The sequence below is a fragment of the Armigeres subalbatus genome, chromosome 3 (assembly GCF_024139115.2).
Source record: "Armigeres subalbatus isolate Guangzhou_Male chromosome 3, GZ_Asu_2, whole genome shotgun sequence".
Taxonomy (NCBI): domain Eukaryota; kingdom Metazoa; phylum Arthropoda; class Insecta; order Diptera; family Culicidae; genus Armigeres; species Armigeres subalbatus.
In genome coordinates this window covers 390,193,175-390,218,176 of record NC_085141.1, presented here as the reverse complement: position 1 = coordinate 390,218,176, position 25,002 = coordinate 390,193,175, and the positions used below count along the sequence as shown (strand labels likewise).

The following is a 25,002-nucleotide window of genomic DNA, read 5'->3' as shown; positions in this document are numbered from 1 at the left end:
CACGTTCTTATTCTACATCTGCATCTAACCATGTCTTGTCCTTCGACACCCAATACAGGAATACCAGATGTTCTCTCAACTCTTTCTTATCTAAGGAGAGCCGTGCTACGTGGTACGAATTTCACTACTTCATCCTCAGTATCAGATGGATATTTGAGAAGAAAAAAGAATGCCAAAAATATGCACTGAAGGGCGTTTTTCTTTTCGAATGTTTGGGAAACTGTTAAAAATTTACTCAATTTCAGTAGGGAACAAAAAAACAAGAAAAAGACCACAAACGCAACAGCCTCACGTTATTAAAACGATGAATGGTGAAAGATCGCAGGAAGAATGGCTGACAAAATGGGCAGGCAAACGATAGCTAAACAAGCGCAGAAAACAATGATCCGAGACAGTTACGCACGGGCAGCAATGCGTGCCAAGCTAAGACCCGACGAAACCACTACACTCAAAGCCCGGCCACTTCGGCTTCGACTCGTACGCGAGTCGAATGGTTTCGGCTCGGATCGTTTCCGAGGAGGGGGAAGCAACACAACGCAAGATAAGTAGGTTTGCATGGTTACCGTGCCGCATGGTTTCCCCTTCCACTGCCGGTCCGATCGCCAGCACCGGTGGTGGGGGAACCGGTTCGGGTTGGGTTCGTTCCCTTCGTGGCTATCGAAGTCGAACGAACGGCGGTAAAGCCGTGCCACACACCACCGTTGGCGATGGATTGATTTTAATTGCTCGGATGAGTGTGAGTGCGGTGCTGCTCTGTGCATGGCAGGGGGTGCAACGCGATTGTCAATTGGACGCAGGGTGATGCGTTCGATTCGGCCGAGTGTGTGTAGAAGAAAGCAAAGGAGGAAGCAGCAAACGCAGTGGCAGCAGCGGCAATAACAGCACAAACAAACACACGAGTTTTTCTGTGTTTTGTATTCACATCTCCCCCTTCTGCCGGTGGTACAGGCAAATGAGCGTTTTAGTATCGTCGTAACATCGCTAGAGTTAAGTCGGACTTTGTGCTGCGCGCTGCCGTACGGTCGGTTTGTTTTTCGACGGGTGGAACGATTTTTTGCTTCCGATTGTTATTGTTTTTGTTGCTGCCCGCTGGAAGCGCTTCTTGTGAGAAGACGGGCGGGTGAAACAGCGATTCTGTGTTCGAGAGAAAGATTTCATGTGGCGAAGCGAAGATTGCTGCTTGATGGTTGGAAACAAGCGAAAAATGCGAGCGCGGCTTTGAGAGGCTATCGCGTGTGATTGGGAAGACGTGTTCGTGCATGTAGGAGATCGCCAAGGACGGAGGGAACTGGTAAAGTTTTGCGTTCCTGGGTTGTGCGCGGACGAGGAGGAAGAAAACGAAATTGTAATTGCGAATCGTGGTAATTCGGGTCGGGTTTATGTGCATAGAAGAACCGAAGGGCGGAAAGTGGTTATGATTGATGAATTCTACTGCGGTGTCCAGGTGTGAAAAAACCGATTACGGATTAGGACAGCGTCTACGTGCGACAGTCGATAAGCGACAACATGATTTCGGGGTGGTGATTGGAGTGCAGCAAATTTGAATCACTAGAATGTGATTAGTGAGTAAGCGAACGGCGGTGTTATCAACAGTGAGGTAATCGCAGTTGGAAAACGCACAAACGAAAGGAAGCGCGAAGTGAAACAATTATATGAATCGGAGGAAGTAAGATTACAAAAAAGAAAACAGGAAATTTACGAATGTTCATCAGCTAAGTGCAAATATTGGATCAACATCGCAGAGAACCGGAACCGGCAAGGGGAGATAGTAAGCAGAGTCTAAAACGAAGTGCTTGTGTGTTGAAATAGTTCTCGACGTTTCTTATCAGCAAGCAGGTTGGTGTCCCGGAAAGTGTTTCATGGTGATTCCGATTTCACGGATCGCATATTAGCGCCGTAATGCACTATTCGGTTGAGTGTGCTGTCTTGGTATTTCCTGTCCTAGGCACTAAAGGTGGTCTGACGCCGTAAGAGATCGTGCTTTTAATGTTTGCGGTAGTTTCGGTTACCGAATAGTTGGTTTTATGGCCCTTGAAATTGGGTAAAGAGCGAGAAGATATTTCTTGAGTGGACTTGATGGCTGGAACATTTTTGAACTGAAGTGCCCAGACGAATTGAAAAACAATTGATATTTTCCAGTTGAAGATGATTTCATGGCTTCGCTTGTGGTTCGATTAACAGTTGTGCTACTGGCGTTGTGTAGTTTGAAGGGTTTTTCTCAGCTGAATAGCCCATAGGTATGAGATAGTATATTTGGGAATGAAGTAATTGTGTACAATTTTCGAATTCAATTGGATTATGAAAATGACTGCACTTGAAGGCCGCCCATGCCTGGGAGGAAGATCAGTGGAAGAGTTTCGAATTCTTCTTTATTTCTATGCCTGGGCAAAGACGGTGGATCTGTGTGGGGGAAAATATGATGAATCATATGAAAATTAGCTGCCTTTTTCAATGGAGCAAGAGAGCTATTGAACGGTTCGAAGAGGCGAATGAAGCAAACAAACAAAGTAATAACACAGTTCGATTATTGCTTTCGGAGTAGATAGGTATGCATGGCTGTAGATGGTTGGTTCGATTCAAGAAATCAGTACCAAATTAATGTTTCGAATAACTACCAGCGTGTAAAGCTGAAGTGGAACGCTGAGCGCATTCCACGGTTCTCGGGATTGGCTCGGTCCAGCAGAGGAGAGTTGGAATTCACCACTCACCAATTTGGTCCGACTCGAAAATGAGCCTCTGTTAGGGGTTAATCGAGGGCCAGCGTCCGTTATAATTTATGGACACCGAGATCGCTAATTTGTTCGTGGGAGTAGCCACCACACTCGGCAGCAGTCTGAACAAGGCCAACGGCACGACAGCTGTCTGGGCATAAATTTTGCACCGTGGACACCGATGGCGGAATATCAGGCGTGAAGCTGTCACCTATCGGGTTAAAAATAGAGATATTTATGTTTTCATAATCTGGCTGAGTGGCTCCGGATCTACGGACGTGGTGCGGACAAACGTAGATCCAGTTTGCGAAGGAGGTAGTTTTTGACACGTTCCTAATTAATGTGTTTACAAGTCATGTTTCGGAATCGGTTAAGTCATATCAATAAATTAGCAGTTCACTGCAATTGTTCTACAATACCAATGACATGGTTCAACAGTCATTTTTGGATAAGAAAGTCTGGCAGCATTTTCATGGGACAAAAAAAAATCACTAAACGGTATGCCGTTCCATCATAGTGATGACATTCCATTAAGATATCATAAATTCACCGTAATGGAGCTCATTCGAACCAATTTGAGCCCACGCTGATTTCAAAATTTTTCTCCACCCGAATTGACCCCCGCGTCATTTTTCTCTCGCCGTCGACAGCTGCAACGCATTTGTTAACACGACCATCCCCAGCCGTGTATCCAGCAATAGCAGTAGCTTGGAGCAGCAGTTCGCTCATAGAGCGGCTGTAGGTGTCGACCTCGCCACTTAGCTCCACTCTAATATCGATCATTAAAAATAGAACGTTCGAAACGTTCGTCATTTCATAACGCCGCCCTGCCGCCGTCTACATATCTGTCCCAAATCGCCTCCATCATCTTCGTCATCGTCATCAGTTTTAACGATGAGCAGACTCTGGCGGAGAGACACATCTGTTGAAGGGAGCCGTGTTTGTCATTTGCTAAATCGACGCACTCATCCACGCTCCTTCTTCATTTGTCGTCGATTCCCCGTCCAAGATGACTTGACAGACCGAAGCGAAATTGCACTCGACAGCTCCACCCCCTGATGGGATCGCGTAATTAATTCAATATATACAATGGCCAGGATCGCACTCCCTGCCGAAGTCGTGTAATGATGCACGGTAATGGCAAAAGGAAGCGGACGGCACGTAGCCTTTTCTCCATGCCGCCGCGCACGGTTCGCCATCGTTCGCTTCTTGAGGTATTCTATTGAGGGGTAGGTATGTTGCTTTTTTTTGCGATCAACGTGCCCGTCATGCACTCCCATCTTTTTATTACGATTCATACGGCGATGTGCAATAAATTATTCTCAACCGTATGGGGCAGAGCGGGACAAATATTGCGTTGAGCGATGCAGAGTGGATTTCGGAATTCGTAATTCGAAGAATCGTCATGCGGTGAGCGCGCCACCCTGATCGTTCCAAAGCAAACAACGAAAGACAGGAAATTAGATTAACATTACTCATTCGGACCGATATTAGAGCTAGTGGAAAGCCGATCGTTTAGTGTGGTGTAAATATTTATCTATCGAGACCCGGAAAGAAGAAAAAATGAAATAAAGAACTACAAACCGTGAAGAAGTGTCGAACTTGGCTCAAGTGAAGTGGCTCAAATGCAAAGCCTCACCTACAGCGGACCATATGGTATCGGTTTCGAATGGAGATGAGTTTTGTTATTTTAGGGTAAAGAGGAAGAGAAAGACCGATCGAATTCCTTGTTCTACGGTTCTCCGCTACATCGCACCCGGATGATGATCTTTGTAATCGTGGTGTACTCGTTGTTATTGTTTGGCAAGTCGGAGAAACCGCTGCGCTGTCTGCTGATGCAGCTCCTGCTGTAAGATAATGAAATGCTTCCTCCTTCGTTTAACTGCTCAAAAAATGCGGTTTCGGTCGATCCGTATGCGGTTGCCGTGCCGGGTGCATTTCGGGCTTCGGTGCTTCTCAAGTAGATGAGGCTGATGGAAACCATCAGGCTCTATCCCGACTAGTTTGCGTGAGCGAATAGACATCAAAGTCGTTGCCGAAGGGTGTCCTGACCTGGGAGAAAGTTGCTGTGCGGGTAATTGAGTGGTTAGGATGAGTGTAATTAGTTGGGATGCCTGTTACAGGAGAAAATTAGGATCATCTGGGGCACTTGGGAATGATTTAATGACAGTTGATCGCCGAGCGTTGCGATGTCATCAAAACGTCGGTGGAATTTGTTAAAACCGGCCACCCAGATTGCATAAACCGGAATCAGAATTCAAATTCATATCGCATTTCACAACACAGTGACAAGTGTTTACGTCGACAAAAACACCCCTGTTTGGACTTGCGATCACCCGCAGAATCAAGACCCGATCATATTTCATAACATTGCCGACCGGTACTGAGCTGCCGCAACTTGGCTGCCCACAGAAAACTTGCGGAACGGTTGAGCCGTTCCAGTTTCAATCAGCCGCACTGTAGTGAAACTCGTTTGCAAATTGGTGGTTGTGGCACTGCGCTGATCGTTATAATTTAATCCACAGCAGCAGTGCGCATTCGAGATCGATTTCAAGGCGCTACAATTAGCACCTCGGTGCGTTGTCTGATGATCGTTCACTGAGGCGGCAAGCTGCACGCCCTGAGGCTTCGTGAAGGTCGCACAGCTTCGGTGACGATTGTCCAGAGCGATGATGTGGCAGACCACTCATAGACACTGCAATTCTGTGGTGTCAAGCGTTTGGCATAATTGACTGCTACCTCGATAGCGATCCGCGATCGTGCACACCGTTTATGGCAATGGACGATGTTGAAGGGAGAACTCCAATTATCTGGTTCGCACTGTTTGCGGTGGATGATTGATTTTGTGGCAGTTGCGGAATGGAAACCTGCTGCAATAGAACGAACTTGAAGTGGAATGTTGCGTGAAGTCAAGTATGATAATGATATTTATGTGTCGTTAACGTGTTTGTCCCTATTTGAAGGTTGTAGAATTGAATAAGTTAAAGATTGTAGACCAGATCCATAATTGCACTCGCCAACGCTGGACTTCAAAGCAAAATTAAATGTCTTCGCTCTTCTATATATTTAACTATTTATGGGCAAGGAGAACAACAAAGTATCCCAAACTTTGGAATTCGAAAGAACCTTTTCGCAAAAGTCAACCAAATGCCAACAGCCGAGTGTAACATCCGTGTTGAACCATGTTCAAAAATGTTGTTTTTTTCTCGGAAAACAAAAAAATCTCAACCTCCAACCACATTCGGTCGCATAAATCTCATTCCACCTTCGAATCGATAATCATAAATTCGATTGCCGTTGTCGTTTAGAAGCACAAACATCCAAATCTCACCCCCAGAATGTCATTCCTCGGTGGCGACCCACGTCTTCTCCCATCAATTAGCGTGTGACTCATTCCAATCGACAACGGCGGTCGAGCCCCGAAATAATGACGGAAAGAATGAACCAAACAACCAGTAAAACATCCAAAATCAAAACCTTCGAGAAACAGCAGAACATTTCCGTCCCGTGTACCGACTGACACTAAATGGGGTGATTTATCAGGAAATATTTGTGGCTTTCTCCCGAGATTCTCGCAGCTCTTCAAGTTCCAAACGCAGAAACCAGTTTCCCTCTAAGCAACTCATCGATCTACTCTACATATCTAACCGCACCGAATGTGTAGCAGCAGAAAGAGCTTATACGGCGGTAGGTGAAGATTTGTATTTCGGCGGTGAAGGCTGACGGGCCTGCGGTGCGACGCTGCTGGCGGTGGCATTCTTACCGCGGGAGTAGCACGGCAACAACCTCTTGAGAAGATCGCCCGGCCAAACGGCGAACGAACGGAGAGGAAACAGCCGGAGCACCGAAAGCACTTAAGCCCGGATCACGTTCGGATGCCTTCACCGAGAGTTGAGTCGGTCCGTCCGTCCGTCCGTCCGTGTCGGTCGTCAAAGGTCGACTTTGAAATTCGATACCTTTTCCGTCGTTGTCGTCATTGTCTCGCGATAGTAGTCGAAACCAGTAGATGAAGCAACCGAGATGAGACGGTCTTAAAGCTTCCAGTTCTGGAGAAATTGGGCGAAACAATGCGGTCGGTTGGAGTAAAACACGGTTTCGGATTTATGTGTTTCGAACTCAAGTGGAAGGTTCCGCCGGGAAGAGGTTTGCAGCTTCTGTTTGGTCTCGGATGGGCCAGACGGAACAATACTGGGCTGAAATTCAAGATTAATCGGGAACCAATTAATATTTTCTCCATTATGCGCCCTCGGAAAGTATTGGATTTCGGATGCGTATTTTGAACAAAATTGCTTCAATGTTGAAGCATTGAATAAGTGGAGTCATACCCAACGAATGGATGGCACAGATTTGGGAAACGAAGTCAGCTCATTAATTCATTTTTTTACCTTTCTCGTTATTTATCAAGAACTACCATGGGGGATCAAAATCCGCCCACATGAGATATCAATCAATTGAATGGAGTTAAGGTAATCAATTTATAAATGATTTATCTTATCCTGCTCATATGCTTGGTAGTAATCTTCTTATCCATTGAAACGAAAAGTAGGCTTTGAAATTAAAACAACAAAAATAAAAATAAACAAATCGCTACCCAACATACGAGAAGTTTAAGTTGCAATTTGTTCACGTGTTGACCAGAATTCTAACAAAAGTGACTGTATTTAATTTACAAATCGCGATTAAAAACTAAGATCAGTGAAATGTACATCGAAGGCATCGCTTATCGAACTATCTACTAGTCTAGTCAATCGGTAAGCTCTGTTTTAAACATTCAGTAAAAAAAGCCGTTTGGATTTTGGTCGTTAGTTTCGTAATCCGTCCACGGTAGACGGATTTCAATTTAGTAGATGCGGATTTTATTCAGAATTAATATTTTTCATAGTTTTTAATGCGTAGAAGTGGAACACTAAACAAATAGATGCCTTCGTTTATATGTACCAATGACGAATGTTTTATTTGCATTTGATTCGTATTTCCTAGTGACTTTTGTATATATTTAAGTGCTAAGGTGTGTGGATTTCGACGGTATCTCATTTCAATCCCTTGTCATCATCCAATTTCTTCAATTTTTATGCTCATCTGATCAATTCAAAGTCATTCTGATGTATCCGATCATTGCTCAAACAAAAGCATCCATCATTTCTCCATCAAATGGACCTCCTCTCACGTCGGATACCAAAGACGGTGTTATTTTAATTAGATTCGATCCCGAATCTGTCAAGTTGTGTCAAACTGTCAACCTACATAGCCCTTGTACCTGCGTTCTGGTCAATCCGGTTTCGTACATTGTCGGGTACAAGATCCGTCACCGTAAAATTATGTAACGGATACCCAATCCACCTTGTCCACAGCAACGCAACTCGCACACAATCCGCATCCAGAATGTCCACAACCGAAGACCGACTGGAAAGCACGCGGAACAAGTGTGACCGCTAATCGATTCCCGACAATCGACAATCGATTGCCCGTTCCATCCAGGCTTGTTTTCGTCTCTTGTTGAACCAAACCGATTCCACCGAAAATTGATCGTTTCTCGAAGATTAAATCGACGCGAGGCTTTTGTTCTCCACGCTGCCCGATGCTGCCACGAAGATATGCGACCATAAATGAGCCACGGCCGTGTAGTCCGCGTGGACCTTTCTGGTCCGGCAGATTCCGAATTCACCGAGCGAAAATCCAAATGCGGACAGCCGGACCAAAGCGGAGCCTTGGATAATAAAACAGAAATAAAATATTTTCTTACATCAATATTCCATGCGTTCGCCCTTTGTATTCATAATTCTTTTGTGTGTTTTGACAGCGCCTGGTTCTATTATTGTTTACACAGAAGGAAAGGACGGAAACGGCGAGCGAGCGAGCGTTCATCTTTCGTGTCGTCGTTTGTTTCCTTTTCAGCTCGTGAGCAAAAGCACCAGGTAGAATGGCCCCACGAGAGATTGTTCTTTTCGCTGGACATTGGAAATGAAGGATGCCTTCGCTATAAAACAGGGAAACTATTCATTCCCAGCTTCGGGTTTGAGTTCTCCTTCGACGCATCTCAACCAGCTGAAGAAAAAAAAACGCAACGAATGTTTGTTTATGTAAAATATGATTTTCTGTTTACCTACTGTTGTCCCTCGAGTTTCCTGCCCATTATTTCACCGGTTTACGTTTTCTTCTAACGATCCTCGCTCGTTCCAACCCAAACAGAAATTTCACACCTTTTCTCATTTCCTGATCCTGCCGGCGGAGGACGATGATGATGGTCATGTCATGGCACATTGTGTTGTCGTTTTCTTGACAGTTCCATCTCAAAATATTGTCATCCGCTAGGACAAAAGGCAACTGTGTGGGCAACGGGGAACCGTTGGAGGTGGGCATGGGATTCCTTTTCGCAAAGACGCAAAGTAATTCCCATGTGCAGAAAAGAACTGACTCGAAAGGGGGCGGAGAAGTGCAAGAATGATAAATCAAACAAACTGTGTTTGAGCTGTTTTCTCTATGTTTTTCTGCTGGGTGTTTGGCGAAGTATAGAATAAAACTTTCGGGTTGGGTGAGTTCAGTAAATTGAATTCGATTCCGAGAAGGAGAATTTGCAGGATTGATAGACATTGTTACCGCAAGCAACACAATATCCAGCAGCAAAGTGTCAGAAGATGAATGCATCGCAGTTGGGATGTTCTTGAAACCTTTTTTTTTTTGAGAATATTTTTTTTCTTGTGATCAGATAAACTCACTCAGTATTCGTAAATTCCTATAATAGTTGATCCAATAAATATCTGAACTCGTTCTTCGTATATTGACAAAAATACGCTTCTTTTTGAATATAAATCCGTCCATCTGGCACGAATTTTGATTCAAATGATTCTAATTAAATCTAGCAACAAAAATACTTGAATAAATATGACAAGTTTCATAAGCACCCAAATATTTGAATTTTAATCGCTGACTATAAAGCGGATGAATTTCGGAATCACGCGGTACATAAAGTTCCCAAATATGACGGGATTAGAACGACAAAACCCGTTGTTTTGTGACTCACTTTTGTGTCCAAGAACATTCCAAACCCAATCAACCCGGTAGAATGCAGTTCAGTCTTGCCCAGACAGTTCCCAGACACAGTACAGAAATCTCCGGTCATAAATTCTCTCATTCCAAACCCAAAATATTTATATTAATGAATCGAATGCTCCTTTCTACGGTCCCATTCTGGGCAATCTGTTCACAAACAAACGATGCATCCGCACATATCCAGGCTTTTCTCTTTCATCAGCTCAGCCTACGTATGTTCCAGGAGACATCAAGTAGAACCGGGCTGCTGGCTGGGTTGACTGACTGACTGACTTCATTTGGGTTTCCACCGAAATTCGTTGGGCGGAGTAAGGATTGCCGTGCCTTTCAGAAATGGGTACTACCGGCCGATGATTTATCGGCCCGAGTCAGAACCGTCCTCATATTCACGTTGCTGGTTGGCACGTCGTAGGCTTGGCCGGGCCCAGGGAACGAGTCGAAATTTATGAAGTTATGAGGAACTCCTACCTATTTCTCCCGAAAAATATTTACCAAAACCGAACGTTGATTAAATGTTGTTTTTTTTTTGTTAGGGATTTTCTTTTCCTGAGAATTTAATTACGAACCAGTCACTCACGCTCGGAGCGTTCGTTTCTCCATTAGTTGGGTCCGAACTGGAGGGTGTAACACAAATTCTGATATTTAAAACTTGAACGATACCTCCACTTTGTTGCGTTTAGAGAGGTGCGTTCTGACCGGGTAATTAAGTGCACGAAAATTCAACTTCGGTTTGAGTTGGTCCCAACTTTAACAACGGTCAATATTCTCTTCCAACGGCACCAATTCCTCACGTTTGAGGTGCACAGAATGTACACTTTTTCCATTCTTATTTTTAATTGTGAGAGCAATTATCTCGGATCGTTAAATTAGTTTCGAAGATCTTCTTCCCCCGATTGCAGCACTAGACACGGGCAAGTGGCGTGAAACCATTTTTCAAAAACTTAGTAAAAACTTTCGTTCTGCCCGCGTCCACCGTCGCACCGCCACGAGTCTGGAGGTTGAAAATTATCCTATTAGGGCGCGATTAAATAATTCACGATCTCGTTAAAAGCCTTCGCGCCGGACGGGCGGACGATCGTCGTCGTCGGTCGTCTAGGTCAGTTGGATTTTTTTTCTACTTCTCCAAAGTCTGTCCTCGCCCTCGGATTGGAACGGGAAAAGAAGCGCTATAAAAGTATTTACGACGCTTTGGTCTAATAATTATCGAAACCTCGTCGCCGTCGTTGCTGTCGTCATCAAGTTTAAAGGGATCAAGCGAGCAACGAATATGGTGAAGGTGGGTTGGCTGAGTCATCAGCTGCGACGATGACCCATCGCAGGGAATGCGACGACGGTGTGAATGAGATAATTGAGATGAGGAATACGGGATTTCTTCGGGATGGCGACACCAACCCGGCCGGTTATCAATGAATAAGTGGTCGGCGGTTCATTCAAGACCTGTGTCCGGACTGGTAGTGGGATGCATTCCGATGTCGATGGTCTGGAACTGATAGTGAATCGTTTAATGACGATTTTGAAATTGGTGGAGATGGAGTGACTAATTTTGAATGAAGCTCACAGCATTTTATTGATAGCAGCAATGACATGATGAAATCTGGACATAAAAGATCAAAGCACAGCCTTTTGAATTTGGGAGATTTTAAATAAGTTTACTATTTTTTTACTGATTAATTATAGTTTCGAGACCAAGCTAGACAAATTGGAAGATGGCTTATATTGACCAACTTTTATAAATCCATCTACTCGGTTCGTCAAACAGCTCTACAAACGGTCCATTTCGTCAGTCTGTCATATATTAACTGAGTATTCTATTCTTGTCGTAATTAATGTTCAACTGTGAAAAAAGCCTTTTTGAAAATGCTTTCCAGCTGGAAGAACCTTCTAATGAGACTCAGAAAAAACTCTAAAAGTTGTAGAATTCTTTGTTCTTCCAGCACTTGGGATTTCGTCTTTAATCACATCCCATTTGAACTTTAAAAATCTGTGCCATCATCATCACCATAACAATCATCACCCGTCCCCTGATGTGCAGGGTAGTAAACAGTCACAGTTCGTGTTCTCTGCATTGTAAGCACAAATGAAAGCTCATGAAACTTTTTCTCTGACAACTTTTCAATTTTAAGACGACATCAACGAACACATGATTCCACACAAGACGAAGAATAACAGGAAGAGTTTATTTTCTTCCAAAGTTATCCTTTCTGTCCCGATTTCGCTTCTTTCCAGCTTGAAAGGAGCGACATGGCAGCAGCTCGGTATCTCCCGTTCCCGACGATGCGATGACGAATCTCTTGTGGGACTGAGTGCGACGGGCGGGTGCCGAAATGTAATTTGTTAAAAATCCATCCCCCGCCCACCCACGGCGAGTGAGAGCGCTTCGGGCGCAGAGTTGTTGTTATGGCGTACAAAAAGACACAATATCAAAATAAAATTTAGTCTCGGAACAAATTTACGAACACACCTTTAGCAGCAGCAGTGCAGCACCCCCATCGGCCTCTTTTCCTGCGAAAAAGTGAACGAACGGAAGTGATTCAAAACGAGCAAAGTTTGTCCTGTTTGGCTCATATGAAAGCAGGCGCAAAAAGCCGCTGCCATCGACCGCCGCCAGCTCAGCTCAGCCTTTGCCCGCCGGATGTGCAATTAATGGGGACCTATCAACAAAGTTGGGGAAGATTGCGATTTGGATTAAAAAGTTTTGCGCCAAATTCCGGTTTTTCTTCCACGAAATGGGTACACCTCAGCCTACCGAATGGGGTGTGCGTTTGTGGGCGCGGATCATTTCCCGGAAAATCCGCGGAGGAATCAATATCTTCATTCGCCGTGTCGCACACTTGGAAGACATTTTCTGAGCGTGGTCATAACTGGACTAATTTTTGCGCATAAAATAAATAACTATCAGATTGGAATGTGAGTTTTAACACAACTGATCTTTCATACAAATAAGAATACTTGTGCGATCGCTTCAATCGTCTTGTATTTAAAATTCAAAACAGAAAATTATTAAAAGGCAGCAATGATTAAATGCCAAATATTAAAATGAACTCAAACTTCATAACTTTTCCATTTTTTATTTTTATTTTATAAACAGTTGTAAGCATCAAGAGAAAGAAAGAGTCGTTCAGCCGAAAATTGTTTGGCCGGAAACCACATGGCCGAAAACGGCATCAGGCTGAAAACGGCTTAGCCGAAAATGTAAATCAGTTGAATTAATCGTTTGACCTAAATGATCGTTTGGGAAAATAGGCCCTTTGGTTGAAAATGTCATTTGGCTTAAAATGCCGTGCGTCTGAAAATGTCGTTTATTCAAACAAATCATATGACGGAAAATGTTATTTAGCCGAACTGATCCCACGGTCGAAAATGCCGTCTGCTGAACGGGTCATGTAAGGGAAAATGAGAATAAGCCTAACAAAAGTGAATTGTGAAGTGGTGATTGAGAAGTGAGAAATGAGATGTGAGGAATGTGGTGTCTCAGTTTTTGCTTTTCAATTCACAATCCAATTGAGAAGCGAAAACTGAGACACCTCATTTCTCAAATCTAATTTTTCACTTCTCAATCAGCACTTCACATCACTGTGTAAAGTGAGAAACTCGAAGATAGAAATGAGAAATAATAAGAAGTGAGAAACAAGAAATAAATAATCTCATTCCTCTCTACGAGAAGTGGTTGATGAGAAGTAGAAAGTAAGTGGAAACAAGCGAGAATGGAAAAATAATATGTTTGACATCTCACTTTTTATTTCTCACTTTTCACAGTGAGAAATGAGAAGTGAAAATAGAGAAGTAACATGCATGATATGTCACGAGTGAGATATGAGGCGCCTTTTACATGTTACATCTTCTTATATCTCATTCCTCATTTCTCACTTCTAATTTCCCACTCCGCATATCTCACTTCTCACTTTTCGAAGTAAAGGGAGAAAATAAGAAGTGAAAAAAGAGAAATGAGATGTGAGAAGTAAGGCGTCTCACTATCCACTCCTTGTTTCTCACTTCCAACTGTAAAAAATGAGAAGGTAGAAGTTGAAAATTCGAAGAGAAAAATTAATGATAAGTGAGCAACGCACAGGCAACTAGAAGTACGGATAAGATGGGATATTAAGCTCGGATTTTAAATAATTTTTTCAGGAGTGAACAAATTTATATAAAAACTGAACTTTAGGTTGTCTGGGCGAGGACTGAAAAATCTTGTTTCCCGCTTCCAGGCCTGGTAGCGAGTCACTTTCAGTGACTTGGTCACTATTTTGAGTCTAGTCACTAAAAAGTCACTATTTTTTCGTAAAATGGTCACTAAAGTCACTATTTTTGTATTGACTGTTGTTAAAAAGTTTAAAATAAAAATCACATGTACAATCAAACATATCAAATGTGAATCTGGTAGCAATATATTACATTTGGGAAATATACGCAATCTTGAGGTTATTTCCTATTGATTTCTATTATAATCTTGGAATTTGTTGAAATGCGAAAGTAAAGAGTATTGAGACCACGTCTGTTGGTGAGCGTTAATACTCTCCGGTGACAAAGATAGTGAACAGCCTCAGTTTCAGTTATACGACAATGATGTTGGATGTTCATATTTTTATAAAAAGATCCTGTTTCTTAACAATTAAAATAGATATCCAAAAACTAGTGTGGAGGTGAATGAATTGGTCGGATTTTCTAAATCTAAGATAAAATTTAAAAAATTAATTAGATTTAAAAGGGTTTTTGATTAGTAAGCCACCCATTTTTAACCCTCTAATGCCCAAGACCGCCTTTAGACGGGGTATTTTGATAATTTTTTTTTGTAATTTTCAATTATTAAGATTTCGAAAAGTTTTTGATGTTGATCAATATTATAAACTTCAATGCATGTTTAAATGATTGGATAAAAAACTTGAAAAACAAAAACCTAAAAAAACCAAAGTGTAAAATTGATAAAATCGCGAATTAAAAAATGTTAATGCCCAAACCGGGTTCAATGATTTTGAGCGAAAACAAAAATTTGGGTTGTAGAGGGTTAACAGACTTTAAGAAATTAGAAATTATATTTTATTAGAATTTCTGGATTTCTAATAAGAAGAGACCATAGTTTTATTGGATTTTCAAAATTTTCCTCAGAATGCCACGTCGAGTTCAAAATCTCAAAAACTTTTTTGAAATTTGTTACTAAACCATAGTTTTATAACAGCTAAAATCCTTTCTCACTTACTTGTTTTTCAAATAAGTGGTTCTACCAAGGATTTAGAAACTTTGTGAGTTCAAATAATTCACCGTCTAGGAATCAATTAGATCATTTTTCATATCATACTTTGGCTGTTATACAGAAAACTTCGAGCTCATATTAAACAACAAATGTTGTTAATTTCAACATAATTGTGTGACACAACTTGTTACTTTGTCGAGACAAGCCAGCCTTGGACTTAAAGTCTCCCTTACTCACTACCCGTTGTTTTGATGCCGGGTAGATACCTTCTCGTAGTGTGTTACTTAATATGAGGTACCATTGTCAAATTGCTAGCTTCTGGTTGATCCAACGAATACCATCCTTAATATCCGACTCCGTGGTACTTATGAGAGTGTCGCAGTCACTAGCCTTTTGCTTCTATCCTCTCCCTCCTTACGATGAAAATGGGCGTGACCAGCAGCATACTTTTGTTGTTTTTGCCTTCTCTTGATTTCTGATAGCATTCTAGATAAGGATTTTAAAAATAAAACACTATTTTGCAATCTCTATGCCCGGTTCGAAACTTCATACAAAAGTCACTATTTGGTCACTTTTTCGTCATCGTTGGTCACTAAAGTCACTATTATGAACGACATTCATCGCTACCAGCCCTGCGCTTCTAACTGTGAGAAGTGGTAGATAAAAAGTGAGAAGTAAGAAAAAACTAGTGAGAAGTAAATAGTAAAATGTGAGGCGTCAGACCTCTCACTTCTTACTTCCCATTTCCCACCTCTCTCAGTGAGAAAAGAAGGGAACAAAAAAGTTTTAAAATAAAAAATTAAAAGTGAGATATGAGATGTAAAAACTTTTTACTGCGAGAAGTGCGACAAAAGGAGTAAGGAGTGATACACCTTACCTTTCACACCTCATTTCTCACTTCTAATTTCTCACTGCTCATTTTCACTGTACGTTTTTTCTCATCTATTATTTCTTACTTTTTGTTTTTATATCTTTATTAATGAGACTTTCAGCCCTAGGCTACTTCTCACTTCTCAGTTATCATCATTTACTTTCTTTTTTTCACATTTGTTTTTTTTTGTCCAAACGACCTTTTCTTCCGTTTGATCCGTTCAGGCAAATGGACCTGTCTGCCAAACAACCATTTCGGCCACGACTTTTTTGGCCAAATGAGAGAGAGAGAAATGACTTTTCACAGTACTTTTTTTTCTCATCTATTATTTCTTACTTCTCATTTTTTAATTATTTTTTTTCACTTCATATTTTACACATTTAGTATTTTTGTCTAAACGACCTTTTCGGCCGTGTGATCTGTTCGGTCAAATGGCCCTCTCTGCCTAACGATCATTTCGACCAAACGGAATTTTCAGCCAAATGAATTGTTCGGTAAGCGACTTTTGTGTCCAAATGACCATTTTCGCCAAAAGACAACTTAAGTCAAACAACATTTTCGGCCAAATAACCAGTTCGGCCGAACGACGTTTTCGTCCCTATGTTCATTTCGGCCAAATGACATTCTCGGTCAAATGGCTTTCGGCTTGATCGATTTGTTCTGCCAAATGACACATTCGGCCGGATGACTTCGGTCAAACGACTTTTCTCCGTAAATAAATGTGAATCCTTTGGGATTGTGTATCATAAATAGACAAAAGTCAGATGTTTACTTGTTGTGATGAATTTGACCGCACGTCTAGAGCAAAAATACGTTTACATATCATGTTTTATACGATCTTATGTGACGTTTTTGAGCGATTTTATTTATCGCTCTTCGCTATGCAATCTGTGACAGAAAACCCATTCACTCATACAAGATTTTCGCCATGAAAATACCACTCAGCAAAATGTGCGACAGCTAATCCAAGCTATTTTACAGGAAACCATCCTACTGTGCGTCACGGCATCGCATCTTTGCAAACCCTCCGATGGGAAATAGATTAGTGGAATTCCAGTCATAAATTCTGCGCCTCGGTAATTGCTTCTTGCTTCGAATGACGACGTTCGTCCCGTTCCTCCGGGATCGATCCTTCGGATTGTTCGGATTCTGAGCCTCCCGTAACCGGCGGAGTATTAGATTTCCATTATCGACTTTGGGGCACGGTGTGTGCGTGTGTCTCTGATTGGTACACGGCATCCAACTTAGCAGCTCCGGAAGGTATCACATGGCGAACGAAATTCGCGCGAGAAATTACACACTTCCTTGGGAATGTGCAGTAGACTGGCCCAGATTACTATGGGGAGAAAAAAATGTTGTCGAATTCCACGGGGCACCCCCCAGAATTGTGTCTTTGGGTGAGAAAATCAATCTCTGAAAATTTCTGCTCATTCGCTTGTTGCATAAGTTGGCGCGGCGCATTTGATTTGAAGTTTGTATGGGGATTTCAGCCAAAATGTATAGGAAAATACACCTCCGTCACTCATTCGATCTGGAAATTGGTTCTGATTGGTCGATTGACCTCAGAATTGCAAAAACGACAGTTGGTATGCTACAGAACAATTTCACAGAACATTGCATGATGATTAAAAGAACTTTTATATAGTTTTCGGCTGATTTATTAGGAGCTGATTTGTCTATTTTTGGATTTTTTGATCGAATCGCATCAGCCGAAACCTATATAAAAGTTCATTTAATCATCATACAATGTTCTGTGAAATTGTTCTGTAGCATACCAACTGCCGTTTTTGCAATTCTGAGGTCAATCGAGCAATCAGAAGCAATTTCCAGATCGAATAAGTGACGGAGGTGTATTTTTCTATACATTTTGGCTGAAATCCCCATACAAACTTCAAATCAAATGCGCCAGCTTATGCAACAAGCGAATGAGCTGAAATTTTCAGAGATTGATTTTCTCACCCAAAGACACAATCCGGGGGGGTGCCCCGTGGAATTAGACAACTTTTTGTTTCCTGGGCCAGTCTAATGTGCAGCGTACGTGCGGAGAGATTTTTCCCTTCGTTCTGGGCAGGAATTTGCAATGCTAATCCTCCTAATATGCCATATCTCGGCTTATTCGGTATGAAGCACGCAGTAATTCAATACGGAATCCATTATTACCGATATCCAGCTGACAAAGGTGCGGGTTACACAAGTGGGAAGATCTCGCCCGCAGATTCCGGAATGCGTAAATATGTGCTCGAACATAGATTTCCGTTGGCAGTCAGCCGCGCCCCCATCGCCTCATTAACGGAAAAATATTTCCTCCATCAGGCTGTTGGCTGTTCAACTCCATCGGATAAAGTATTGATCCACCAGCAGCGGGCTCGCCCAAAAGAACCAATAAAACGGCACGACAAGGGTTCGAACTTCCAGCCAGCGCCTGTCTCGGAACGGGAAACAAATACCTGTGGCGCCAACTTGCGATTGTTTTCGGGGGCTCCGACAAACGGCCACCGCTATCGGTTGGAACCAGATGCTGACACGGAACAAACCGGGAGGAAAACCACTCAAGTAGAGATCTCGAACGATTCGCACCACTGGTAAATGGTAATGAAACGAAATGTGCGTGTGTGCCTCTTTGGGAAATCCTTTTTTCTTCGGATGTTTCCCTCGTCGACGGCTTCGTCTTTGTCGTGGATGGGATCCTGTCGGCTGCTGGACGGAAAGGAGTGCACTCCAATTGGGTGAACCCAGATAAGGCTCGCACTTGAGCCGAAAGGTGATTGAATGTTCGATATTGTTAGGCTGGAAGTTGAAGTTGGAGACTTTCCCGGTAAAAGTCGATGGATTGGAAAAGTCCTCAAGTATGGTTGAGATGGAAGAAAAGGTTGTTCTCTGGGAGAGAAGATTTAGGAGGAAAAAAAACCTTTCTGGAGTGTTCGTTGATTTGATGGCAGTGTAGTGAATCTTCACTATTGATAGAATTATTTTTATGAGTGTTTCGACGTCTTACAGCCTTCCATATAGGTAGAGACTGTACTAAGGAAAGAGAAGTTCCTTATAGCGTTTTTAGTAAAGTAGGATTTATTTTGCAACTTTTTTTTAGCTCAGAGTGTAATATTCACAATCTGAGCAGATCCACCAAAAAATCTTCTGTGCCGTTAAATAAAATGCGACTGACCATAAATGCATTGAAAACAACAGGAAATACATCATTGGACGATGTCCCTTGGGGGATGTCATTTAGGATTCAATTGCGGACAGATAGCGGCAACAAAAATATTTTCGCTAAATGAGCTATAAAGAAATTGTTTGTGCTTTTATTTTGCGAATCGAATTGAAAAGGATTGAAATGGCCAAGACAGCTCACATCAATTTATCAAAAAGAAATCAGCTTTCAAAATAAACCATACCAGAAAATCTAACTGATTTTTTCTTTTCTTTACAGATAACGAAAAAAGAAGATCGTCGAAGAATAGAAGTGATCAATATGAGTGACGAACGGTGATAAAAAAATCCCTTTCTTTCATCCGTGATTTTTGTGTCAAATAAAAAAAAGCCAATCTCAGATTTCCAATCTGATACAAAAGTGAGTGCTGTTCGCAATCGCCGCGTTTTCAAAAGCACAGTGCAATGTGTCTCCTACCCGCAAATTCGGTGCTTCTGGCACTGGTCTTGGTCCTCGGACTAACCGGGGCCGCCCACTGGGACCACGCGGTCGATCTGGACGAAAACTACCGGCTGCTGTGGAGCATCAACAACCAGGACATCACCTTCGAGGTGCAGGCGCGAACCCTCGGCTACGTCGGGCTCGGGTTCTCCACCGATGGGTCCATCTACGGGGCGGACATCGTCATCGGCTGGGTCGACAACGGGCAGGTCCACTTTCAGGTAAGACCACTTTGTCGCCCAAAACTGAGGCGCGATTCGCTCGAAATAAAAGGTGCGGGAGATAATTACCGCGGGGAGTGTTTTAGAAAGTTCATTTTCGAGATTTTTTATTCCGGGACTCGCTCCTCCCATCGTGATCGGTTATTGCCGCCGCGTTCGATGAACCTACGCGCCACACTGATGACGAAGATAATTTAGACGTGAAGAGTGCTGTTAGGCCGACAGTCCGTCGGGAATCGCTGGTGCTGTACGTCATCGGTTTTGCTTTGTTTTGTCGGTTGAGATAATTTGAGAGATACCTCCTACTTTTCGAGGTTCGGCCGCCTGGAGCAATACGTCGATGCGTGCTCATCGTGTGTTTGGATGCGAGTTTTTACGGACTGAAACGAAAATCGAAAGCAGGCGGTAAGCAATCATAGTCGCGCTCCAGATATAAAGCGCAATGTGGCCCGTCGGCAGCTCCAACTGCGTTATGGGGAATGGGAATCTGAAAAACTTCACTCGATTTAATGCAGTCTACAGCAAATGGAACGGAAAAATTAATTAATTTTTTCATGAAAGCTTGTTGGGATTCAATTTTTGGTGTGAAAAAAGAAAACGAAGAGCTTCTTCATGCATAACAGTCCCAAGTAGGAAGGCATGGCAGCGAATGTGAGACAGTTACAAAGACTTACATTCTACCTCGTCGGATATTTCCAACGAGTTGTCTCACTGCTTTTGCTGAGCACATTTTGCTCCGTCACACATGAGCGCAGAAAAATGCACTCTGCCTGCCGCCTGGAACGGTGCAACAGCAACTCCGATTGCAATGCGGGGGCGTCAACCGCGTCATTGACAAACCATCCGGGCGCTTCCTTAAGCGCCTCCAGCGACAGCAAGAAATCTGATAATCGCAGGCTTTTCCGTATCAGATCTGAAGCGGTGAGGAGGCACCGTCCGCCGTCGGTACAACATGAGAAAATTTATGTCGCACCAGCCAGCCAGCGGTCGGTGCGGGGCGGCAGCAGCGGAACGATGTGGTGTTTGGTTATGCGATTTGCGACATGAAATAAATTAGCATGATGTGGTATATGGACGCCCACGTGCGAAAAAAAAAACTAATCCACCGATGCCGATGTCGTGTAGAATCGGATTTTGCTGTTGTTGTTTTTGTTTTTGGTTCGCGCAAACAAGCAGGAATTTTTCCTGTCACTGCGACAACTAATAAACCGCTGTCGTTCGTGTTCAATACGGTGTAGCTCGTCGCGTCGGTTTTTGGGGGTTAGGAGACCGGGGAGGAAAAACAACACTTGTAGGGGCGATTGTCCCGAGATATATTTGCCGGGGGTACAAAAGATTCCATGTTTATGATCGATTGGAATTTTCATTGGGGATGTTGGAGTGTTTCACATGGGTGATTGGTGGCAAAAGAATATTTTTCTCTGCGGCAACAAATGATATTTATGAGAACTGGTTTGCATTTTTGTTATTTGAATTTTGAACATTTTATTGCAGCCTTGTGGCAAATATCATCCGTAGGAATTATGTACCTCCAAAAGTGTGCAAAAGTCATTACAAAGATTTTTTTAACAGCACGTCAAAAGTAAACAAAGTTAAGAAAATAATTTTGAAAGGCATAGATTTCAAAAGACTAAAAACCTTAAAGAAATTCCTCCAAATTTCCTCGAGAAATTCCTTCGAATTTCCTCGAAATTCCTTCGAATTTCCTTCGAATTTCCTCAGGAAATTCTTCGAATTTCCTCAGGAAATTCCTTCGAATTTCTCGAAATTCCTTCGAATTTCCTCAGGGAAATTGCTTCGAATTTCCTTGGGAAATTTCTTCGAATTTCCTCAGGCAATTTCTTCGAATTTCATCGGGAAATTTGTTTGAATTTCCTCGGGAAATTTCTTCAAATTTCCTCTAGAACTTCCTTCGAATTGCTTCGGGAACTTCCTTCGAATTTCCTCAGGAACTTCCTTCGAATTTCCTCGAAATTCCTTCGAATTCCTCAGGAAATTCCTTCGAATTTCCTCAGGAAATTCCTTCTGAATTTCCTCAGGAAATTCCTTCGAATTTCCTCGAAATTCCTTCGAATTTCCTCAGGAAATTCCTTCGAATTTCCTCAGGAAATTCCTTCGAATTCCTCAGGAAATTCCTTCGAATTTCCTCGAAATTCCTTCGAATTTCCTCGAAATTCCTTCGAATTTCCTCGGAAATTCCTTCGAATTTCCTCGAAATTCCTTCGAATTCCTCGGGAAATTCCTTCGAATTTCCTCGAAATTCCTTCGAATTCCTCAGGAAATTCCTTCGAATTCCTCGGAAATTCCTTCGGATTGCCCCAAGGAAATTCCTTCGAATTTCCTCAGGGAAATTCCTTCGAATTCCTCGGAAATTCCTTCGAATTTCCTCAGGAAATTCCTTCGAATTCCTCAGGAAATTCCTTCGAATTCCTCAGGAAATTCCTTCGAATTCCTCGAAATTCCTTCGAATTTCCTCAGGAAATTCCTTCGAATTTCCTCGGGAAATTCCTTCGAATTCCTCAGGGAAATTCCTTCGAATTTCAGGAAATTCCTTCGAATTCCTCAGGAAATTCCTTCGAATTCCTCGGGAAATTCCTTCGAATTTCCTCGAAATTCCTTCGAATTCCTCAGGAAATTCCTTCGAATTCCTCGGAAATTCCTTCGAATTTCCTCGAAATTCCTTCGAATTCCTCGGAAATTCCTTCGAATTTCCTCAGGAAATTCCTTCGAATTTCCTCAGGAAATTCCTTCGAATTTCAAATTCCTTCGAATTCCTCAGGGAAATTCCTTCGAATTCCTCGGAAATTCCTTCAATTCCTCAGGAAATTCCTTCGAATTTCCTCAGGAAATTCCTTCGAATTCCTCGGAAATTCCTTCGAATTTCCTCAGGAAATTCCTTCGAATTCCTCGGGAAATTCCTTCGAATTCCTCAGGAAATTCCTTCGAATCCTCAGGAAATTCCTTCGAATTTCCTCGGAAATTCCTTCGAATTTCCTCAGGAAATTCCTTCGAATTTCGAAATTCCTTCGAATTTCTCGGAAATTCCTTCGAATTTCTCGAAATTCCTTCGAATTCCTCAGGAAATTCCTTCGAATTTCCTCAGGAAATTCCTTCGAATTCCTCAGGAAATTCCTTCGAATTCCTCAGGAAATTCCTTCGAATTCCTCAGGAAATTCCTTCGAATTTCCTCGGAAATTCCTTCGAATTCCTCAGGAAATTCCTTCGAATTCCTCAGGAAATTCTTCCAATTTCCTCAGGAAATTCCTTCGAATTTCCTCAGGGAAATTCCTTCGAATTCCTCAGGAAATTCCTTCGAATTCCTCGAAATTCCTTCGAATTTCCTCAGGAAATTCCTTCGAATTCCTCGAAATTCCTTCGAATTTCCTCAGGAAATTCCTTCGAATTCCTCAGGAAATTCCTTCGAATTCCTCAGGAAATTCCTTCGAATTTCCTCAGGAAATTCTTCGAATTTCCTCGGAAATTCCTTCGAATTCCTCAGGAAATTCCTTCGAATTTCCTCAGGAAATTCCTTCGAATTCCTCGGGAAATTCCTTCGAATTTCCTCGGGAAATTCCTTCGAATTTCCTCAGGAAATTCCTTCGAATTTCCTCAGGAAATTCCTTCGAATTCCTCAGGAAATTCCTTCGAATTTCCTCAGGAAATTCCTTCGAATTTCCTCAGGAAATTCCTTCGAATTCCTCGAAATTCCTTCGAATTTCCTCAGGAAATTCCTTCGAATTCCTCGGAAATTCCTTCGAATTCCTCAGGAAATTCCTTCGAATTTCGGAAATTCCTTCGAATTCCTCAGGAAATTCCTTCGAATTTCCTCAGGAAATTCCTTCGAATTTCCTCGAAATTCCTCGAAATTCCTTCGAATTTCAGGAAATTCCTTCGAATTCCTCAGGAAATTCCTTCGAATTCCTCGAAATTCCTTCGAATTTCCTCAGGAAATTCCTTCGAATTCCTCGAAATTCCTTCGAATTCCTCGGGAAATTCCTTCGAATTCCTCAGGAAATTCCTTCGAATTCCTCAGGAAATTCCTTCGAATTCCTCAGGAAATTCCTTCGAATTCCTCAGGAAATTCCTTCGAATTCCTCAGGAAATTCCTTCGAATTCCTCGAAATTCCTTCGAATTCCTCGGAAATTCCTTCCAATTCCTCGAAATTCCTTCGAATTTCCTCGAAATTCCTTCGAATTCCTCAGGAAATTCCTTCGAATTTCCTCAGGAAATTCCTTCGAATTCCTCGAAATTCCTTCGAATTCCTCGAAATTCCTTCGAATTCCTCGAAATTCCTTCGAATTCCTCGAAATTCCTTCGAATTTCCTCGAAATTCCTTCGAATTTCTCGAAATTCCTTCGAATTTCCTCAGGAAATTCCTTCGAATTCCTCGAAATTCCTTCGAATTTCCTCGAAATTCCTTCGAATTCCTCGAAATTCCTTCGAATTCCTCGGGAAATTCCTTCGAATTCCTCGAAATTCCTTCGAATTCCTCAGGAAATTCCTTCGAATTCCTCAGGAAATTCCTTCGAATTCCTCAGGAAATTCCTTCGAATTCCTCGAAATTCCTTCGAATTCCTCGGAAATTCCTTCGAATTTCCTCAGGAAATTCCTTCGAATTCCTCAGGAAATTCCTTCGAATTTCCTCAGGAAATTCCTTCGAATTTCCTCGAAATTCCTTCGAATTTCCTCAGGAAATTCCTTCGAATTTCCCGGGAAATTCCTTCTGAATTTTTCAGGAAATTCCTTCGAATTTTCTTCGGAAATTCCTTGAATTTCCTCGGGAAATTCCTTTGAATTTCCTCGGGAAATCCCTTCGAATTTCCTCGGGAAATTCCTTCGAATTTCCTCGGGAAATTCCTTCGAATTTCCTCGGGAAATTCCTTCGAATATCTTCGGAAAATTCCTTCAAATTTCCTCGGAAAATTCCTTCAAATTTCCTCGGGAAATTCCTTCGAATTTCCTCAGGGAAATTCCTTCGAATTTCTTCGGGAAATTCCTTCGAATTTCCTCGGGAAATTCCTTCGAATTTCCTCGGGAAATTCTTTCGAATTTCTTCGAGAAAAAACCTTCGAATTTCTTCGAGAAAAAACCTTCGAATTTCCTCGGGAAATTCCTACGAATTTCCTCGGGAAATTCCTACGAATTTCCTCAGGGAATTTCCTACGAATTCCTTCTGGAAATTCCTACGAATTTCAGGAAATTCACGAATTCCTCAGGGAAATTCCTCGAATTTCCTCAGGAAATTCCAATTTCCTCAGGAAATTCCAATTCCTCAGGAAATTCCTTTTTATTCCTCAGGAAATTCCTT

The 25,002-nt window shown here is 42.3% G+C and overlaps 1 protein-coding gene across 1 annotated transcript in view; it reads left to right on the top strand.

Moving 5' to 3' along the window:
- Positions 1-955: 955 nt before the first annotated feature.
- Positions 956-25,002, top strand: part of LOC134226742 (MOXD1 homolog 2-like) — a 57,584-nt gene continuing 33,537 nt past the window's right edge. Inside the window, exons 1-2 of the mRNA XM_062707706.1 lie at positions 956-1,836; positions 19,251-19,693. Coding sequence (XP_062563690.1) covers positions 19,436-19,693 — 258 coding nt within the window. The 5' untranslated portion in view covers positions 956-1,836; positions 19,251-19,435. The remainder of the gene's footprint in view (positions 1,837-19,250; positions 19,694-25,002) is intronic.